This window comes from Taeniopygia guttata, chromosome 5, assembly GCF_048771995.1.
Source record: "Taeniopygia guttata chromosome 5, bTaeGut7.mat, whole genome shotgun sequence".
Lineage (NCBI taxonomy): Eukaryota > Metazoa > Chordata > Aves > Passeriformes > Estrildidae > Taeniopygia > Taeniopygia guttata.
Window position 1 is genome coordinate 60,384,784 of NC_133030.1, and position 16,022 is coordinate 60,400,805.

The 16,022-nt window shown below is 47.1% G+C and overlaps 2 protein-coding genes across 17 annotated transcripts in view; one reads left to right on the forward strand and one right to left on the reverse strand.

Annotated features, from left to right (window-relative positions):
• Positions 1 to 8,626, reverse strand: part of KIAA0586 (KIAA0586 ortholog) — a 69,226-nt gene extending 60,600 nt beyond the window's left edge. For 9 of the 13 annotated variants that reach the window (XM_072930540.1, XM_072930535.1, XM_072930539.1 and 6 more), the window contains exons 1-9: positions 8,120 to 8,246; positions 6,041 to 6,117; positions 5,406 to 5,475; positions 4,237 to 4,303; positions 3,844 to 4,021; positions 3,223 to 3,456; positions 2,416 to 2,584; positions 1,455 to 1,634; positions 533 to 653 (exon numbers count right to left, since the gene is read on the reverse strand). In XM_072930540.1, the coding sequence (XP_072786641.1) occupies positions 533 to 653; positions 1,455 to 1,634; positions 2,416 to 2,584; positions 3,223 to 3,456; positions 3,844 to 4,021; positions 4,237 to 4,303; positions 5,406 to 5,475; positions 6,041 to 6,058 (1,037 nt within the window). In that variant the 5' untranslated portion in view covers positions 6,059 to 6,117; positions 8,120 to 8,246. Of the gene's footprint in view, positions 1 to 532; positions 654 to 1,454; positions 1,635 to 2,415; positions 2,585 to 3,222; positions 3,457 to 3,843; positions 4,022 to 4,236; positions 4,304 to 5,405; positions 5,476 to 6,040; positions 6,118 to 8,119; positions 8,247 to 8,489 lie in introns of those variants that run through there. The other 4 variants (XM_030275196.4, XM_041716350.2, XM_072930536.1 and 1 more) reach the window with 3 other exon arrangements.
• TIMM9 (translocase of inner mitochondrial membrane 9) lies at positions 8,529 to 16,022 on the forward strand. 4 transcript variants are annotated; one of them, XM_072929338.1, is made up of 4 exons: positions 8,529 to 8,724; positions 10,200 to 10,275; positions 11,261 to 11,311; positions 13,073 to 13,093. In XM_072929338.1, exons 1-4 carry the CDS (start codon positions 8,529 to 8,531, stop codon positions 13,074 to 13,076), a joined length of 327 nt encoding a protein of 108 aa, XP_072785439.1. In that variant the 3' UTR covers positions 13,077 to 13,093.

Below are 16,022 nucleotides of genomic sequence, written 5' to 3' on the forward strand. Positions count from 1 at the left end.
TTGTTAGGTGGCTGCTGCTCCTGTAAAACACTCCAAGTGCAACTTGCTGACCTCTGAGAAAGGTGTTGTGAGCTATCCTTAGCAAAAAGGATAGACTTCATCTGCCTGCAATTCAACAGAACCCCAGAATACTGGAATATTAGAGCTGTAAGGGACCCAAAGGATCAGAGTCCAACTCCTGGCCCTGCACAGACACCCCAATAATGCCACCCTGTCCCTGAGAGTGTTGTCCAAACTCTCTGAACTCTGTCAAGCTTGAGGCTGTGCCCATTCCCTGGGGAGCCTGGGCAGTGCCCAGCACCTCTGGGGGAAAAAACCTTTTCCTGATATCCAACCTAAACCTGCCCTGGCACAGCTCCAGCTGTTCCCTTGGGTCCTGCCAAAAGTATTGCCAACAGAAATACTCCTGCACAGCTGTGCCGGGCTGCAGGGCCACACCAGTGGCTGTTACAGCATCAGTGTCTAATGCACCTCTCCCAGTTTCATGGAAACACAAACTTCTCCTCAGTTTTGGATTGTTGTGTTTATCCACCTGTGTCTCTCAGAATGCCAGCTCCTTTCATTGCTGTTTAATGCTGCCTTCTTGGAATATTCTACTTGCTTTAGTGGTGTTTCTTGAGAATTCAAAACGAGTTCCAGACCTTTCCCTTCACCTACAATGAAGTGAAATTAAGCAGAAAAAAAAGAAAGGTAAGTTAGTTCAATATATTAATTATTTTCTTTTCCTTTCCAGGTATTTCAATATACTCACCAAGGAGAGTAAAATATTTTTAAAATTTAAACATACAGACTTATTTCAGATGAGGCAAGTCACTTAAAACCACACACACTAATATGTCTTCCTGAGATTGCTTTGAATTAGCAAAGCTAGATGGAACTGGGATAGCAATGAACTGAGTCATTGAGTACAAATCTGTGACATTATGGACAGCATGCTTCTTCTTTTGTCTTATTTCATTTATTCCTGGACCCACTGAACAATAGGAATACCTGCCAGCTTTGTAACAGAGATAGAAACTGATCAGAAGCAGTAAAAGAAAATTACTTTACATTTGTTTTACATCTGCTGCTTTCAATATAAGAACCCAGAGACCTTGTGGACCCATGAAAAAATAAAATAAAAATTCAATTTAACCAATGATAATGACAAAGTTATTGAGTAGCTCCCAAGTTTTACATTACTCTGTCAAATCTTCCTGAAACTTGACTTTGAAAAAATATTTCAGTGAGTAGTCCTGCTGAAACTCTAGAGATTAAATCAGCACTGTCTTTAAGTTTTAGTTACTTATGAGTAAGTGACTTATACACAAAACTAACCCTTCCCAAATGTAGATTCCAAATATTCTGAATAGATGCATTTAAGTGCCAGCAACCCAAGGGAAAAGGTCAGAAAAGGTGAGGAATACACAAAGTAACCACCAGGCCATACTAGTTAGGCCAGTGGAGGGCAATACCTTCTCTTGTAGGTTTGGAAATATTTTCTTTTTCTACTACAGAGTTTTCTTTCTCTGAGATTTTCCCATTTTTGGGTACAGGTTCTGGAGCATATCTTCGAGGAACTGGTGTCTCTAGAGGAGATTTTTGTGTATGAACCCCATGACTTGGAAAATTGCTTGAATATGCTTCAGGGAACACTGAAAAAATAAAGTTATTTAAATGTTGACAATTTTCTTCAAAGGAAATTATACCATAGAATCACAGAATGGTTTGGGCTGGAAGGGACTTTAAAGATCATTCAGTTCCAACCCCTTGGCATGGGCACTGACACCTCCCACTATCCCAGGTTGCTCCAAGCCCTGTCCAACCTGGCCTGGAACACTTCCAGGGATGGGGTACCCACAGCATCTCTGAGCAACCTGTGCCAGGGCCTCACCACCCTCACAAGAATTTCTTCCTGGCATCTAATCTAAACCTACATTCCTTCAGTTTGGAATCATTCCCCCTTGTCCTATCACTACCTGCCCTTGCAGACTCTAGGAAAAAAAAAAATCTAGGGAAAAAAACCCATGCCAGGTCTATAAATTCTGCACAAAAATGCAAAGCATTTCTGCACTAGTTAAGTAAACAGGAAGAAAATTTCATACTTCTGACTTCTATCATAAGGGGATTTTAAAAAACCCAAAACCCCACTGTAGTTCATCACAGCCTTCCACACAGATTATGTCTCAATAAGATTATTTTAAATCCAGGCCCCTCCTTATGCAGATTCAGTAAATCAAAAGTCTCACTTTAATTTAAACTGGAAGATACTGGAACATCTTCAGAATGTCACAAAAATTATAAAGAGCATTGGCCAATAAAACAAATTACACAGAAGAAATATTTACTACTCATTACTGATGTGATGCACAATCCAATATTAATGGACACCAAATTAATGCAAAACTAAGAGTGAAAAGAAGAATTTGTCCCCACCTTGGGCAGGTGCAGCAGTGGCAGGGAATAAACCCCTGTGAGATGAAGGTGCTTCGTTAGTGAGTGATCTCTGCCCTGGCTTCTCCCAGTGCCCTGCCAGGGGCCCAGGGACAGGCACAGGACACAGCTGCACCCCACGGCTGTTCACTGCAGAGCTGATGAGATGGGACTGGGAGACAAAAGTACAGAATATTCCTGGTCATTGAATCACAGAATTGTTAAAGATGGAAAGACCTTTAAGATCACTGAGTCCAAGTCTTCTCCCATGTTCCCCACCACGTTCCCCAGCAAACCAAGTCCTCCAGTGCCACATCCATGAGTTCTGTAAATTTCCAGGGATGGTGACTCCACCACTGCCCTGTGCATGTTCCAATGCCTGACCACCCCTCAGTGAAGAATTTTCCCCAATACCCAACCAAACCTACCCTGGTGCAGCTTGAGGCCATTTCCCCTGGTCCTGTCCCTGTTCCCTGGGAGCAGAGCCTGACCTGCACCAGCCCCTCCCTCCTGTCAGGAGCTGTGCAGAGCCAGAGGGTCCCTCCTGAGCCTCCTTTTCTCCAGGATGAGCCCCTCCCCAGCTCCTCAGTCATTCCTGGGGCTCCAGACCCTTCCCCAGCTCCATTCCCTTCTCTGGACATGTTCCAGCCCCTCAGTGTCTTTCTCACTGTTGAATGTTTTCACTTCTTTTGTTCCACTTCTACTGAATTTTCTTTCTAATACTTAGAAACAATCCAAATTATTGTAACATTAATTCTGAGATACAAAAGAAATTATTAACCTGAAGTTTCTGCCTTGTGACTTAGATACCTGAATATTCATTTGTTGCTCCTGTAGCTTTTCCAGGTGCTGAATCCTTTGCACCATGAAAGCATTCATCTGTTTTTCAAGCTTGCTGACTCTCTGGTGGCAGTGGGGTTCCTCATGTTGAGCCTTCACCTTTTTTTGCTGTTCAGATGCTCGTTGCAGCTGCCTGTCTGTCTCCTGCAGTTTCTGAAGCAGTTCTGAAACTGAGTTCACTTTTGCTTCCAAATCATTTTGAACCTCCAATAAAGGATTAAAAAAAAAAAAAAAGGGAGGTGAAAAAACCCATTATTGCAGAAGATATGTGAGCATCAGAAGAACAAAACATCCTTCACAGAATCCTGGATTTGCATCCCAAAAGATACAAAATTCTGTTTAGCCTTAAACTTTTGGTGGTTTAGCAATATTGTGAATTTCTAATAGGTAAATCAAATATTCTCTTCTTCTGCTCATTTAGTTAAATCCAAATCAGTTCCCTCTGGTATATTGGTCAGTGAGTGTGATATGACAAACACACAAAGCAGTGAGCAGACACAGTGAGGCTCTCTGGAGCTACTATCAACAATTTCAGGCTTGTTTGGAGCATTTACTATTTTAAGAGGACAAAGAACTGCTACTCCCACTCACCTTGAGAAGTGGAGCTGTCGTGGCAATGGCAGCAGCAGTGGCTGCTGCAATGGTTGTTGCAGACTCAACTTCCCTGGGTGCTGACCTGGTGTCATCCCCAGCACCTTCCCTTTTTTCTGTAGAGGCACTTCCCAAGAGCTGCACCTTTACCTCCTTATGAACAGGAATAACCTGAGTTCTAGAAAAATAAAAATGTGCCTGTAAACAGCATTTTCTTCATATCTCCTCCAAGTAAATATTTCCCCCACACAGCATTTCTCCTGGAAGTTCTGACACAAGATATCCAGGGAATAAAATCAATTGAAAACATTTCTATACACAGAAAAAGAACAATGACAGAGAACTGTAAAAAAAACTTTTCTTCCTCACACATCAACAACAATTCACACTTACTTCTGCATTAATGCTGCTCTCAGAGCCTCCTTCTGGCCAGTAGCATACTGAGAAATAAAAACATCATCTGTGGGGAAGGACAAACATCCTTTGTTGAGATAACTGGCACAAAAGGTCTATTTCACAGGTAAAGACAAAGTATTACTTCAATACTTAAATTTTATTTTAATTACTTCAATACTTCAGATATTTCAATTTAATTTTGCTGTGAAGAATCTGTTGCCTCCAGGAACCACATCATCTATTGCAACAACAAATTGTTTCCTTTCAGTAAGTAGAAAACTTAAATAATGGTAAGAGTAAGACCAGGCTTAATTTAACACAATTTTTATAGCACTGAATGCTGCTATCAATAAAGTCCAATAATGCTGAGTAAAGTCTCAATGGTAACTTGAGCTCAGGCAACCCAGTCAATAAAATGCTGCAAATTCTGACTTGAAAAAAAGTTTAATTAAGAAAACCCCAGAAAGAGTATTTCTCTGCCATCATCATAAACTACAAGTTTTCTTAATAGATGTAAATCATGCTAAAAGCATTGCAGGCTCTCCCCCACCCACTGTTAGCTGGGCAGAGGAGGCAAATGCTGCTAAGTCAGGTAGCTGCTGCCTATGAGTGTAAAAGTACTGACTTTTTGTCTTAACTAGGGTATTATTTGTGTTTTTTATCCTCTGCACAGTTCCAGATATCCAAGAAACCTGCATAAGTGTGTTTTCTTTAAATCTGACTGAAATTGGTAGATTCAGAAATTAAAGGAAAAGACACTGACATTGTGATTTTTAGGATTCCTAAGGATTAGAAAGACACTTTTTTGGTACAGGCTGCTTGAAGAAAAATATGCCTTTGTAGTACAATACTTCACAAGAGGAAAATGGATCAAAACAAGCCCCTTCCCCAAACTGTCTATTCAGAGATGCGAATATCTGGTTAACAAAAGGAATCTCAACACTGGAAGACCCACTCAGTTAATTAAAAAAAAATGTAATGCCAGCAATGAGATAAAATTAGCAAAATTAAAGAATGTTTGTTACAATTATCATCTTTTTATCAAAGCAACCCTTGAATATTTTCACTCAGAAGTTTCTATAATGAAATAAAAAATAATACCTAAAAGCTCCCTTTTCCTTTAATTAATCAGTCTCCTTACAAAAAGGGTGATTGGTGTGTTTTACCTTCAGGTTCTCTGCTATCTTCCAGCAGCACCAAAGGATCATCTTGTGCTGCAGCTTCTCCAGGAGGATCCTTGAGGAGAAGAGCAGAAAAAGCAGAGATCAAAGCCTCTACAGCCAAAATTTTAGAGGCAGATGGAACTGCTGAGCACACAAATGGAACCATTTGCACACAGCAACACAAAGGCCTTGGCACAAAACATGTGAAGACCTCTGCCACAGAAGGGTCTGGACGTTGCTGGCAAGAGTTCACGTGGCATTTTAGGGACTAAAACTCCACAAGCACAATTCAAATCAAAACCATATATTCTATGTGCTAAGTAAGTTTATTCTTTTCATTTGTGGCCAAAGAAGCAGCAGTGAAACTGTACCTGCTGAAGTTTAGAGAAGTTGCTAATCTTGGACAATTCAGGATTGCTCACACACAGAGAATTAAGCACTCAGTGTTAAATAAAGCCCTTCCAAAAGCAGCAGCAGTAACACCACACCAGCAGCAACTCAAAGAAAAAGCAGCTGCACAGCTGTGGTGCAGAGGCTGAGCCAAAATCTTGTGCTGCTTTTAGAGGAGCTACAGCTTTTTGAGGAAAACGCTGTTCTCTTAGCTCAGGATTGCAGGAAGGAGCAGCAGCTTTTCTTACCATTTGGGATAAAAACATGGGCTTGGAATTTTCAACTGGAAGCAGGCATTCTGGATATGCTTTGGTGCTTAGGACTCCTAAAATAAAAGCAGTTTTACTGTGGTCAGGATAATTTGTGGTGCATTTTCTGTAGAATTCCACATTTCCCTTATCTCTGAAGGCCTGGACATCACAACCCTTGTAACACAAATGACTACAGAGATTGTGCTGAAGCTTAAAAACATCAAGGAATTCTGTGAGTCTGAATGAGAAATTCGATTTACAGCATGGAGAAACCTCTGAAAAACAGAACATTACTAAACAACTGATGCTTTGTGAAGGCTGACCTAGAACAGAGACTAGAGCTTAAGAATAAAGCAGGAATTTATTAAGAGGCCTCAAATAGATGCACCTTGGGCAGCACAACCCAAAATGGCCACAAAAATGGACCACAGGTCGTGGGGTCTCACACTTTTATAAGTTTTGGTCCATTTGCATATTGGAGTTAGTTGTCAGCATCTTTAGCTTATGAAGTCCCATCGTTTTTGGTTTTCTCTCTTCAGCCCATGTTGTTTCTGTTCTTGGGCCTGAAATTTGGATCATTTGTCCTCAGTCCCCAGCTAGAGAAGGAATTGTTTTGCCTCCCTGCTGAAATGTGGAAAAAATCAAGACTCTACAATTCTAATAAAGATTTGTAGGGAACTGTATGTTTATTATAGTGCTGCATGCATGTGGGGACTTATTGCCTTTCAATGGACACGAACACTCCTGAGAGCTCTCGATCTTTTTTTGTTACCCTAATTTCCATATGCATAGGATTTCACAATAGGTTCATGTATATTCATTCTGCTGATTTCGAGTTACACTTACAGCTAGTTACACCTGTACTCAGTTTTTGTCAGAAAGTACAGAAAGAACTCTTGAGTCACTCTGCCTTGTCTGTTTCAAAGTCCGAAGAGGCTTTTTTATCTCTCATCTTTTTAGTGTAGAAATTTGTATTTTTTTCTCCTTAGCTGGGACAACTTTGCTAGTGCTGCAGTTACCAGACTAAACAACATATTTCATTTATGTTAACAAGGACAAAGTGACACATTTCACCTAAATCCAAATAAATTCCTACTCTTAAATTTTCACTCTCACTCCTCTGTGAAGAGAGCTCACCACCCCTAAATATGATGCACTAAAGCAGCAGAGAATGTGAAAAAAAATATAAAAGCTAAAACCTGAGGCATCACATCCTTTAACCAGGGATGTTTAACAGGGATCGAGCATTCCTGCACCCATGCAGAGGGACAACTTCCACTACCCCAGGCTGCTCCAAGCCCCATCCAACTTGGCCTGGAACAGTTCCAGGGATGCAGGGGCCTGGCCTGAAACACTTCCAGGGATTCAGGAAGAATTCCAGACACCCAGAGATCCTGGCCTGGGACACTTCCAGGGATTCAGGAAGAATTCCAGAGACCCAGAGATCCTGGCCTGGGACACTTCCAGGGATCCTGGCCTGGGACACTTCCAGGGGCCTGGGACACTTCCAGGGATCCAGGGGCCTGGAACACTTCCAGGGATCCTGGCCTGGGACACTTCCAGGGATCCAGGGGCCTGGGACACTTCCAGGGACCCAGGGGCCTGGGACACTTCCAGGGATCCTGGCCTGGGACACTTCCAGGGATCCAGGAGCCTGGGACACTTCCAGGGATCCTGGCCTGGGACACTTCCAGGGATCCAGGGGCCTGGGACACTTCCAGGGATCCAGGGGCCTGGAACACTTCCAGGGATCCAGGGGCCTGGAACACTTCCAGGGATCCTGGCCTGGGACACTTCCAGGGATCCAGGGGCCTGGGACACTTCCAGGGACCCAGGGGCCTGGGACACTTCCAGGGATCCAGGAGCCTGGGACACTTCCAGGGATCCAGGGGCAGCCGCAGCTCCTGTGGCTCCCTCACAGCCCGCACCGCTCACATTCCATGTGCGGAACAGTTGGGAGAACAAAGAGCGCTGACAACTGCGGGACGGGAACGCAAGAAATCCTTAATTACACAACTCCCCCGTGGCTGAAATCGCCTCCGAGCTCAGCTCTGTGCCGAACCGGCGGTCACTGACCTGCAGCGGCGCCGCCCGGGGCCCGGGCCGGCAGCGGGGCGAGGCGGGCGGCTCCGTCCGCAGCCGAACGCGGCGGGCAGGGCGGGCCCGGCACGGAGCTGAGCCCGGGGAGCGGAGCAGCGGCTCGGCCGGCAGGCTGCCCGGGGAGTCCCGGAGCCGCTCTCCGCCTCCGGGGGAGCCTCGGCGCTGCCCCAGCGGCGCCGCTCGGAGCAGCAGCCGGGCGGGCCGGGCACGGCGCGGTTCCCTCGCACGCCGCGGGCACGGAGAGCAGCGCTCCGCTGTCCCGGCCCTAATCCCGGCCCCGTTCCCGCTGTCCCAGCCCCGTTCCCGCTATCCCGGTCCGGTCGGTGACACCGGAAGCGTGCGGTACCATGGCCACGGCGTCTCCTTAACCGGCGTCCGGCGGGAAATGCGCGGAGGGTCCTCCCTTCCACAGCGTCCGGCGGGAAACGCGCGGACCGGGGAGGGTAAATCGGGCGGCGGCTCCGCGGGCGGCCGATTCGCCGGTCCGTGGGGGATCTGCGGGGCCCGGCCCGTGGCGAATCTGCGGGAGCGGGACGGGCCGGGCCCTCCCCGGACGAATCTGCGGGGCCGGTGCGCGGGCGGTGAGTGCGCGCGAGGGAGCGGGCGCGGGAACGGGCGCGCGCTCGTGAGGGACCGGGAGCGGGCCTGAGGGACCGGGAGCGTTCCCATGGCCCGGGAGAGACCGGGAGAGACCGGGAGCCTCCCTGAGGGACCGGGAGCGTTCCCATGGCCCGGGAGAGACCGGGAGAGACCGGGAGCCTCCCTGAGGGACCGGGAGCGTTCCCATGGCCCGGGAGAGACCGGGAGAGACCGGGAGCCTCCCTGAGGGACCGGGAGCGTTCCCATGGCCCGGGAGGGACCGGGAGTGCTCCCATGGCCCGGGAGAGCCCGGGAGGGACCGGGAGCGTTCCCATGGCCCGGGAGAGACCGGGAGTGTTCCCATGGCGCGGGAGGGACCGGGAGTGTTCCCGAGGGACCGGGAGTGTTCCCATGGCCCGGGAGGGACCGGGAGCGTTCCCATGGCCCGGGAGGGACCGGGAGCGTTCCCATGGCCCCGGAGCCTCCCCGTGAGGGCCCCGGAGCCTCCCCGTGAGGGCCCCGGAGCCTCCCCGTGAGGGCCCCGGAGCCTCCCCGTGAGGGCCCCGGAGCCTCCCCGTGAGGGCCCCGGAGCCTCCCCGTGAGGGCCCCGGAGCCTCCCCGTGAGGGCCCCGGAGCCTCCCCGTGAGGGCCCCGGAGCCACCCCGTGAGGGCCCCGGAGCCTCCCCGTGAGGGCCCCGGAGCCTCCCCGTGAGGGCCCCGGAGCCACCCCGTGAGGGCCCCGGAGCGACACCGGGAGCGCTCCCGAGAGCCCTCCATGGGGAAATCCCCGCTCTGTGCTCGGTGTTGGGCCGGGACTTGGCTGAGCGGGTGATTGCAAAGGGAGAGGAACTCTCTGTGCCCTTGGAAGGGAGAGCTGGAGGATGGAGTAGAAGGAAAAGTACCCCCCCCAAAAAAAAAAAAAAAAAAACAACAAAAAAACACGACGCGTTATCCTCAGGTTTTGGTTTTATCGGGTGAGAAGCGTCAGGCAGGTGTGATCTCACATAAATAGGAGAGTGCTGGTGGGAAAATGTGTATTTTCGCTCAGGCCTGATGCCCACACGTGAGGCTGTCCTGGTGCCTGAGGTCAGGCTGACCCTCTCACTCACCTTTGGCGCTCGGTTTCTGCCTCTGATCCTTCTCCTTCCGAGCAGGGTCCAGGCCAAATGCAGGAGACACTGAATGGTAACAAGCTGAGCGCCAGCTACAGCTGGTTATCCAGCTCCTGACTAGCCCCTCTTGTCTCACCCTGTCCTTCTCACTGTCTTAAATGCCTCTGGCCTCTTAAAAATCGATTTGTTTGGGTGTCTTTTCAATCTGATGGCAATCCAGTTGTATCCTAGTAATCCCCCATGATAAAAGAACTTTCTCTACAAGCTGTAGGGAGTTTACCTTAACACAATTCTTTGACTCAAGATTTTTACTCTTTGAGACATTTCTTTGACTTGGTGCTTTTACCCTTCTTTTTCCTTTTCAGAAACACTTGCATGGTGTTCTCTGTGTGCAGCTGGAAGCAAAGGTTTAAAGAGACATTTCAGCTTTCCTTTTATGGAGTAGGTGGTAGTTACAGCTGATTCAGATGGATAGTGGGGATTACAAGAGTGAGAGATTTGTAGTGTTTCTCCATCACTCTTCTTCCCAGAAAAATGCAGCTCTTCTCAAAAAGATGGGGGGAAAAATCCCAAACACAGGGATTGTTTATTTTATCAGAGGGACTCCTCTTGGTGAAATACATATTTGGAAGAGCCCCAGGGCCTTCCAAGAAGAGAGATTTCCCAGTCTTGCTCCTTTCTGGTGACCCAGCACACCCAGACTGTGTGTCCCTTACAGCAGAGGTTTATTCTGAGACCTCTGCTTCCTGCAATGTGAATATCCTTGCTTAGAGGGGCAGTGCTGGATTTTTAAATCGTGTTTAGCCCACGGGAAAGTCCTCCAGGCTCTGTAGGATTAAACCTGAGCCGTGCAGGAGTGGTGTGAACAGCTCTGCAGGAAGTTCTGGGCTGGGTTGGCTGAGGTGCTGAGCACTTTTTCATCACCCTTTAAAAGCTTTTTTCAGAGTTGGAGGGAAAGGGGAGAAGCAGCAGGAAATCTTGAAAGAATACATTTAGCAGACTTCAGAACAAAGCAGATTTGCACATTCCTGGGAATATTCAGTATCTAGATATAAGGCTGATTTATAGCTGAAGGTGCAGCAGAGCCGTGTGATTCCCGTGTGGAATGTGTGAAATACCTGCACGGGGACAAGAGCTTCAGGCACTTCAGATCAGGTTGTGCTGATGTGAATCAGAGCCTTCCCCAGGTGTCGAAGCTCTGTGAAACTACAGTTTCAATCTTGCCAAATCAGTCACAGAAAGACAGGGATCAGGTTTGCTACAAACACAGATCATGAAGCAACGCTGACTGTGGGAAAATGGCACCGACAGTTGAAACTTTGAGCTTCCTGCCTTTGGCAGAGGACAGGAGTGCTCCTTGCAGTTTCTGTTTAATTATCTACATACTTGCCCTGGGAGAAATGTCACTGGTCTTGTTTTCTCACAGCCTGAGCAATGAGAGAGTGGAGTTGCCATCACTTCTCACAGGTTACTCCAGGTGATGGGCATGTCCATTCTCTGAAACAGATTAGGGGTTTAGGGTAGAGAGGCTGGAGGGGGCTTTGGACGAGGGCATGGGGTGACAGGACAAGGGGTGGTGGCTTTGGACGAGGGCGTGGGGTGACAGGACAAGGGGTGGTGGCTTTGGACAAGGACATGGGGTGACAGGACAAGGGGTGGTGGCTTTGCACTGCCAAGGGCAGGGTTAGATACTGGAAAGTTCTTGGCTGAGGCCCTGGCACAGGGTTCCCAGAGATGCTGTGGGTACCCATCCTGCCAGTGTTCCAGGCCAGGCTGGATGGGGCTTGGAGCAGCCTGGGATAGTGGAAGGTGTCCCTGCCCTGGCAGGAGGGTGGAATGAGATGATCTTGAAGGTCCCTTCCATCCCAAACCAGTCTGTGATTCTGTGACCATCTGAATAAAACCTGGTTCCCCGTTACCACCATATCCTGCAGGCTCTCCTTCGGAATAACATGTGTGACCTGCCTGCCCATGAGGAATTCTTGTATCCTACATGCCAGAATCATCTGTGCCCTTGGCCTCCAGTCTCTGAACTGGCTCCCTGTGCAGGGATAAAGTGTGGTGTCAGGAGGCAGATGTCACATCCCTGTGCTGCTAGGAGGGGCTGTAGGGACGGTTCACTCTTCTGACAGCTCCCTGATGCTATTTTTAGTTGCTTCATTTTCTTTTTGTTGTAGAAATAATTGTTGCTGTCTCTTTGTTCATGTTCAGGCAGCTTGTGTAACCCTTCCCTTCCCCCTGCTGAGAGACTGCAATTGCTAGAGCTCTCTAAAACATGAATGTCTTGCCCAAAACTTGGCAAAGCATAATAAAAGATTAATTGTAAGTAGCCCTTGCTAAAGGACTAAAAGAATTTTCTTCCCAAAGTGATTGCCCTTCAGTGCTCATTTTTCTTCCACAAGTGGAATTAATCTAAGGAGCTTGTTCCTGCCAACACGTGATATTAGTTTGCATTGTCATCTGTGATAACAGGTCTTAGATAACATGGAAATTAAGGGAAAAGGAGACTAGGCTTCAGTCTTCTAGGAAACCTGCAGAGATGGTTTCAAGCCTTAACTTGTTCAGTGTGTTGGATTAGGAATGTGAGTCTTCCTTGAGGATGCTTGTTTAAATTCTTAGATCCATGGCTGTTAACTTCTTCCCTTTTTCTTTGTCTGTTTCATTCCATTTTCATTGTTCTGTGTTTTTCTTGCATTTAATTCACTACAATAACCACAACATTTGCTGTAGTTGGGGTGTTTGATACAGCTACACAGAAAGCAGGCCCTGCACCTCGTGCTGCATCTGTTCAGTGACTGCCAGTTTATATTTGCCTTTTTTCCTTACTTTTTACAAATCACATCTGAAGTCACGGAAACTCTAAGCTAGAAAGTGTTACAACTTTGCTTCTTCCCCAGCTCCTGCCCTAGCTTATTCAGTAAGTTTGACAGCACTTATAAAAATAAATAAGGTATTCTGTAAGCCACTTCAGCTGTGTGAAATGCCCTAAAAGTCTTTAAAGGACAGCAGTTAGCAGGTGGCTCTGGTGAGGTTTCATACTGGGAATTATCTTGGATGGTTTTTTAACTGAATACATTCCCAACAGGTAACTTCCCTTTGAGTGAATGGCTTAGAAGTTTGCTAGCAAAGTTGCATTTAAAGACACTTTAAGGATGCACAATATTCCATTCTGATGTAAAATGTTGCAGTTCATATTTATGTTTTTTATTTAAAACTCCACTTTTATTTTCACCTTTAGGTGACTGAGTCACAGGTGGTGGAACATGGCTGGACAAATATCAGAGGCTGATCAGATCAAGCAGGTGAGATGCTGCATTTGGGAGGGGTGGCTTTGAAAGTCTTGTGCTGCTCTGTCACAGGGAGTGGAAGGTGTAGTGCATAGGGAAGGACAAGAACTCTGAGTTATCTGAGTTAACACAACTAAAAGTTCAGCAGGTGACCATTGACAAACAGCATGTTTTGTGTATGAGCAGCTTTTGGTGCTGAAATCTTCTGACTGAGAGTAAATTTTTCTAGTGACTTGTCCTTCACTTTTTCTTATACCATGCAGCTCTATGTAAGAAAAATAAACACAGGGTTTTTTTCCCTAATATCCATTGTCCAATTTTTATTTACAGTTCAAGGAGTTTCTTGGCACATACAATAAACTTACAGAAAACTGCTTTGTGGATTGCATAAAGGATTTCACTAGCAGAGATGTGAAACCAGAAGAGGTAGGTGATGGCTTCTAATGATCCTTTGGTAGAATTGCTGTGCAGCATTCCAATTTCAGAAGCAACTTAGAGAGTTTTGATCTGTAAATTAAGATCCAAAGCCAGGCAGCAGCCTTCAGTGGAGTGTGGGTGTCTGGCATGGTGCTTCCAAGTGAGTGTCCCATCCCAGACCAGCTTGGACAGGGCTCGGAGCAGCCTGGGACAGTGGAATGTGTCCCTGCCCATGGCAGGAGGTGGAAGTGGATGCTCTTTAGGGTTCCTTCCACCAAAACCATTCTAGAAGTGGTTGTCACACACAGAATCTGCCCAGTCCCCACTGAATATTGGCTGCTCCTTGCAATTCCATGTGTTTCATTCCCTGAGCTGTCAGTGGAGGTTCTTATGCTTTAACTTCTCACGGATGGTAACTCCGTGGACATGGAAGCTGCCCACCTACAGCCTCCATCTCATTCTTTGAGGAATCCTGCTGAAATATTTGTTTACCTACCCACGGTCCTGCTTTGTGGGAACACAGCTCTGGCTTTAAATCCACTTTCCTGCACTGCAGGGAGCTCCCTCACGTCGTCATCTGCAGAAAGATTAAGTTCTCCATAAGAGTAGTTGCATGGTTTTGCTTCTCCTCACCCGTTGAGAGGCTGTTCCAGAGCCTAATCATTTTGTTGGTTAAAAATCTAATAACCTGTGCTTAACTCTGCCTAAAATTTTAAATTAACCATTGTTTTTGAGCCTTTTCTGCCTCCTTGGAGTTCAGCTCCTCACTGCAGGCAAAACTCGTGTCTTCTTTCCGCTTTGGGTCCACTGCCCTGAACAGAGCTCTCTTAGCTTCCCAAGACAGAGTTCTTCTTTCCCTAATCTTCTCTGTGTCTGCTTTAGTGGAATTCTATTACAGGTCATAATTATTCTGGATTAAAGATTACTTGGGTCCAAAAAATATTCTTAGATTCTTGGAGCAACCTGGACTAGGGGAGGTGTCCCTGCCGTGGCAGGGGGTTGGAATGAGATAATATTTAAAGTCATCCCAAGCCAAACCATTTTCTGATTGGGATCTGCCTTTTTTCTGTTAACAGTGGAATTAGGAAGAAACTTTCTTATGGGAAGTTCTGCCCATATTGCCCATTATGGGATTTCCTGCAGAGCACCTGTCTCTGGAAACAGGACACTTGTCTAGAAGGACACTGCTATGGAAATTCCCATGTTTCTCTTGAGAGTTGTAGTTCCTTATTAAATAGTTGAGATTAAAATCTCCACACATCCCCTTTGGGATCCTGCACTTGAAAAAACCCAACTTCTGAGCTCCTTCCTCGCCCAAGTCCCAGTGCAAGTCTGGACTCTGCAGCAGCGTGTCGCACACGCCGCTCCCTCTGGCAGCGAGGCTTGGGGCACTTCCAGAAGTTGTTTCCTAGGGAGACTCTGCTCCTGCTCAGCAGGTTTGGCTGTAGCTGGTGCCAGGCTGAGGACTGAAAAATACTGTGGATGGAATAGGCTCTGGTGTTTATTTCTTTATTTAAGTGCCAGTCCAGCTGCCTGATGTTCTCTGGTGGCAAGGCAGGTACCAGAAGGCTGATAGAGCCAATGGAAACAAGAGTAAAAAAGGGTTAAACTGACTTAGCAGAGGGCAGATCGTATTTGGCTGTCAAAGCCAGTATGTGTTTGTGAACAGAATTAAAACAAAACTTACTAATTTAATAGTTTTATTATTAATTTCAAAATACGTAGTTCAGTTCCACAAGAGGAGCCCATGGACAGAAGGATGCTATCTGCCAGGTCCATGGCGTTTTCCATGGAGACTTTATTTTGAGAATTAATATTAGTAAATGTTTCAGGCATACCAGAAAAACTCAACTTTGCATTTTCTACTGCCCTTATCTTGACAATATGAGATGTACTCACCCGTTTATCCCTGTCTGTGGTGGTATTTTGGGTCCTGGTTGGGGATGTGTTTGACTCACTGTTTGAAGACCGTGTTTTCCCTCTTGCTCTAGGTAACTTGCTCAGAAAACTGCCTGCAGAAGTATCTAAAGATGACCCAGAGGATCTCCATGAGATTCCAGGAGTACCACATCCAGCAGAATGAGGCTCTGGCAGCCAAGGCAGGACTGCTCAGCCAACCTCGTTAGAGCAGAGCGCTGTGCTCAGACTTAAGCTGTGCCAGTGTTCCCTGGGCAAGAACACATTGGGGGATTCCTACTGTCAGGATGTGTGTCCAGCAGCTCAGAGCAGAGCTGTGGGTGCTGCTCAGGCAGTGGGAGCAGAAGGGTTAAAGAGGAGCTCAGTCCTGCTGGCCTGGCTGTGGAGTTTGTTTCCACAAGGGAATGATGCAGATACAACTTTTCCCCGGGCCCACAGACTGGTGTCTGAATTTCAGGGGTGGTGGGAGGGCTCACCTGCCTCTTGCTGAGACTGGTTGAGATGAATCAATGTAATGTGGGGGATACAGTTTTATATTTAATTCAAATAAAACCAGCGGGAGCCATA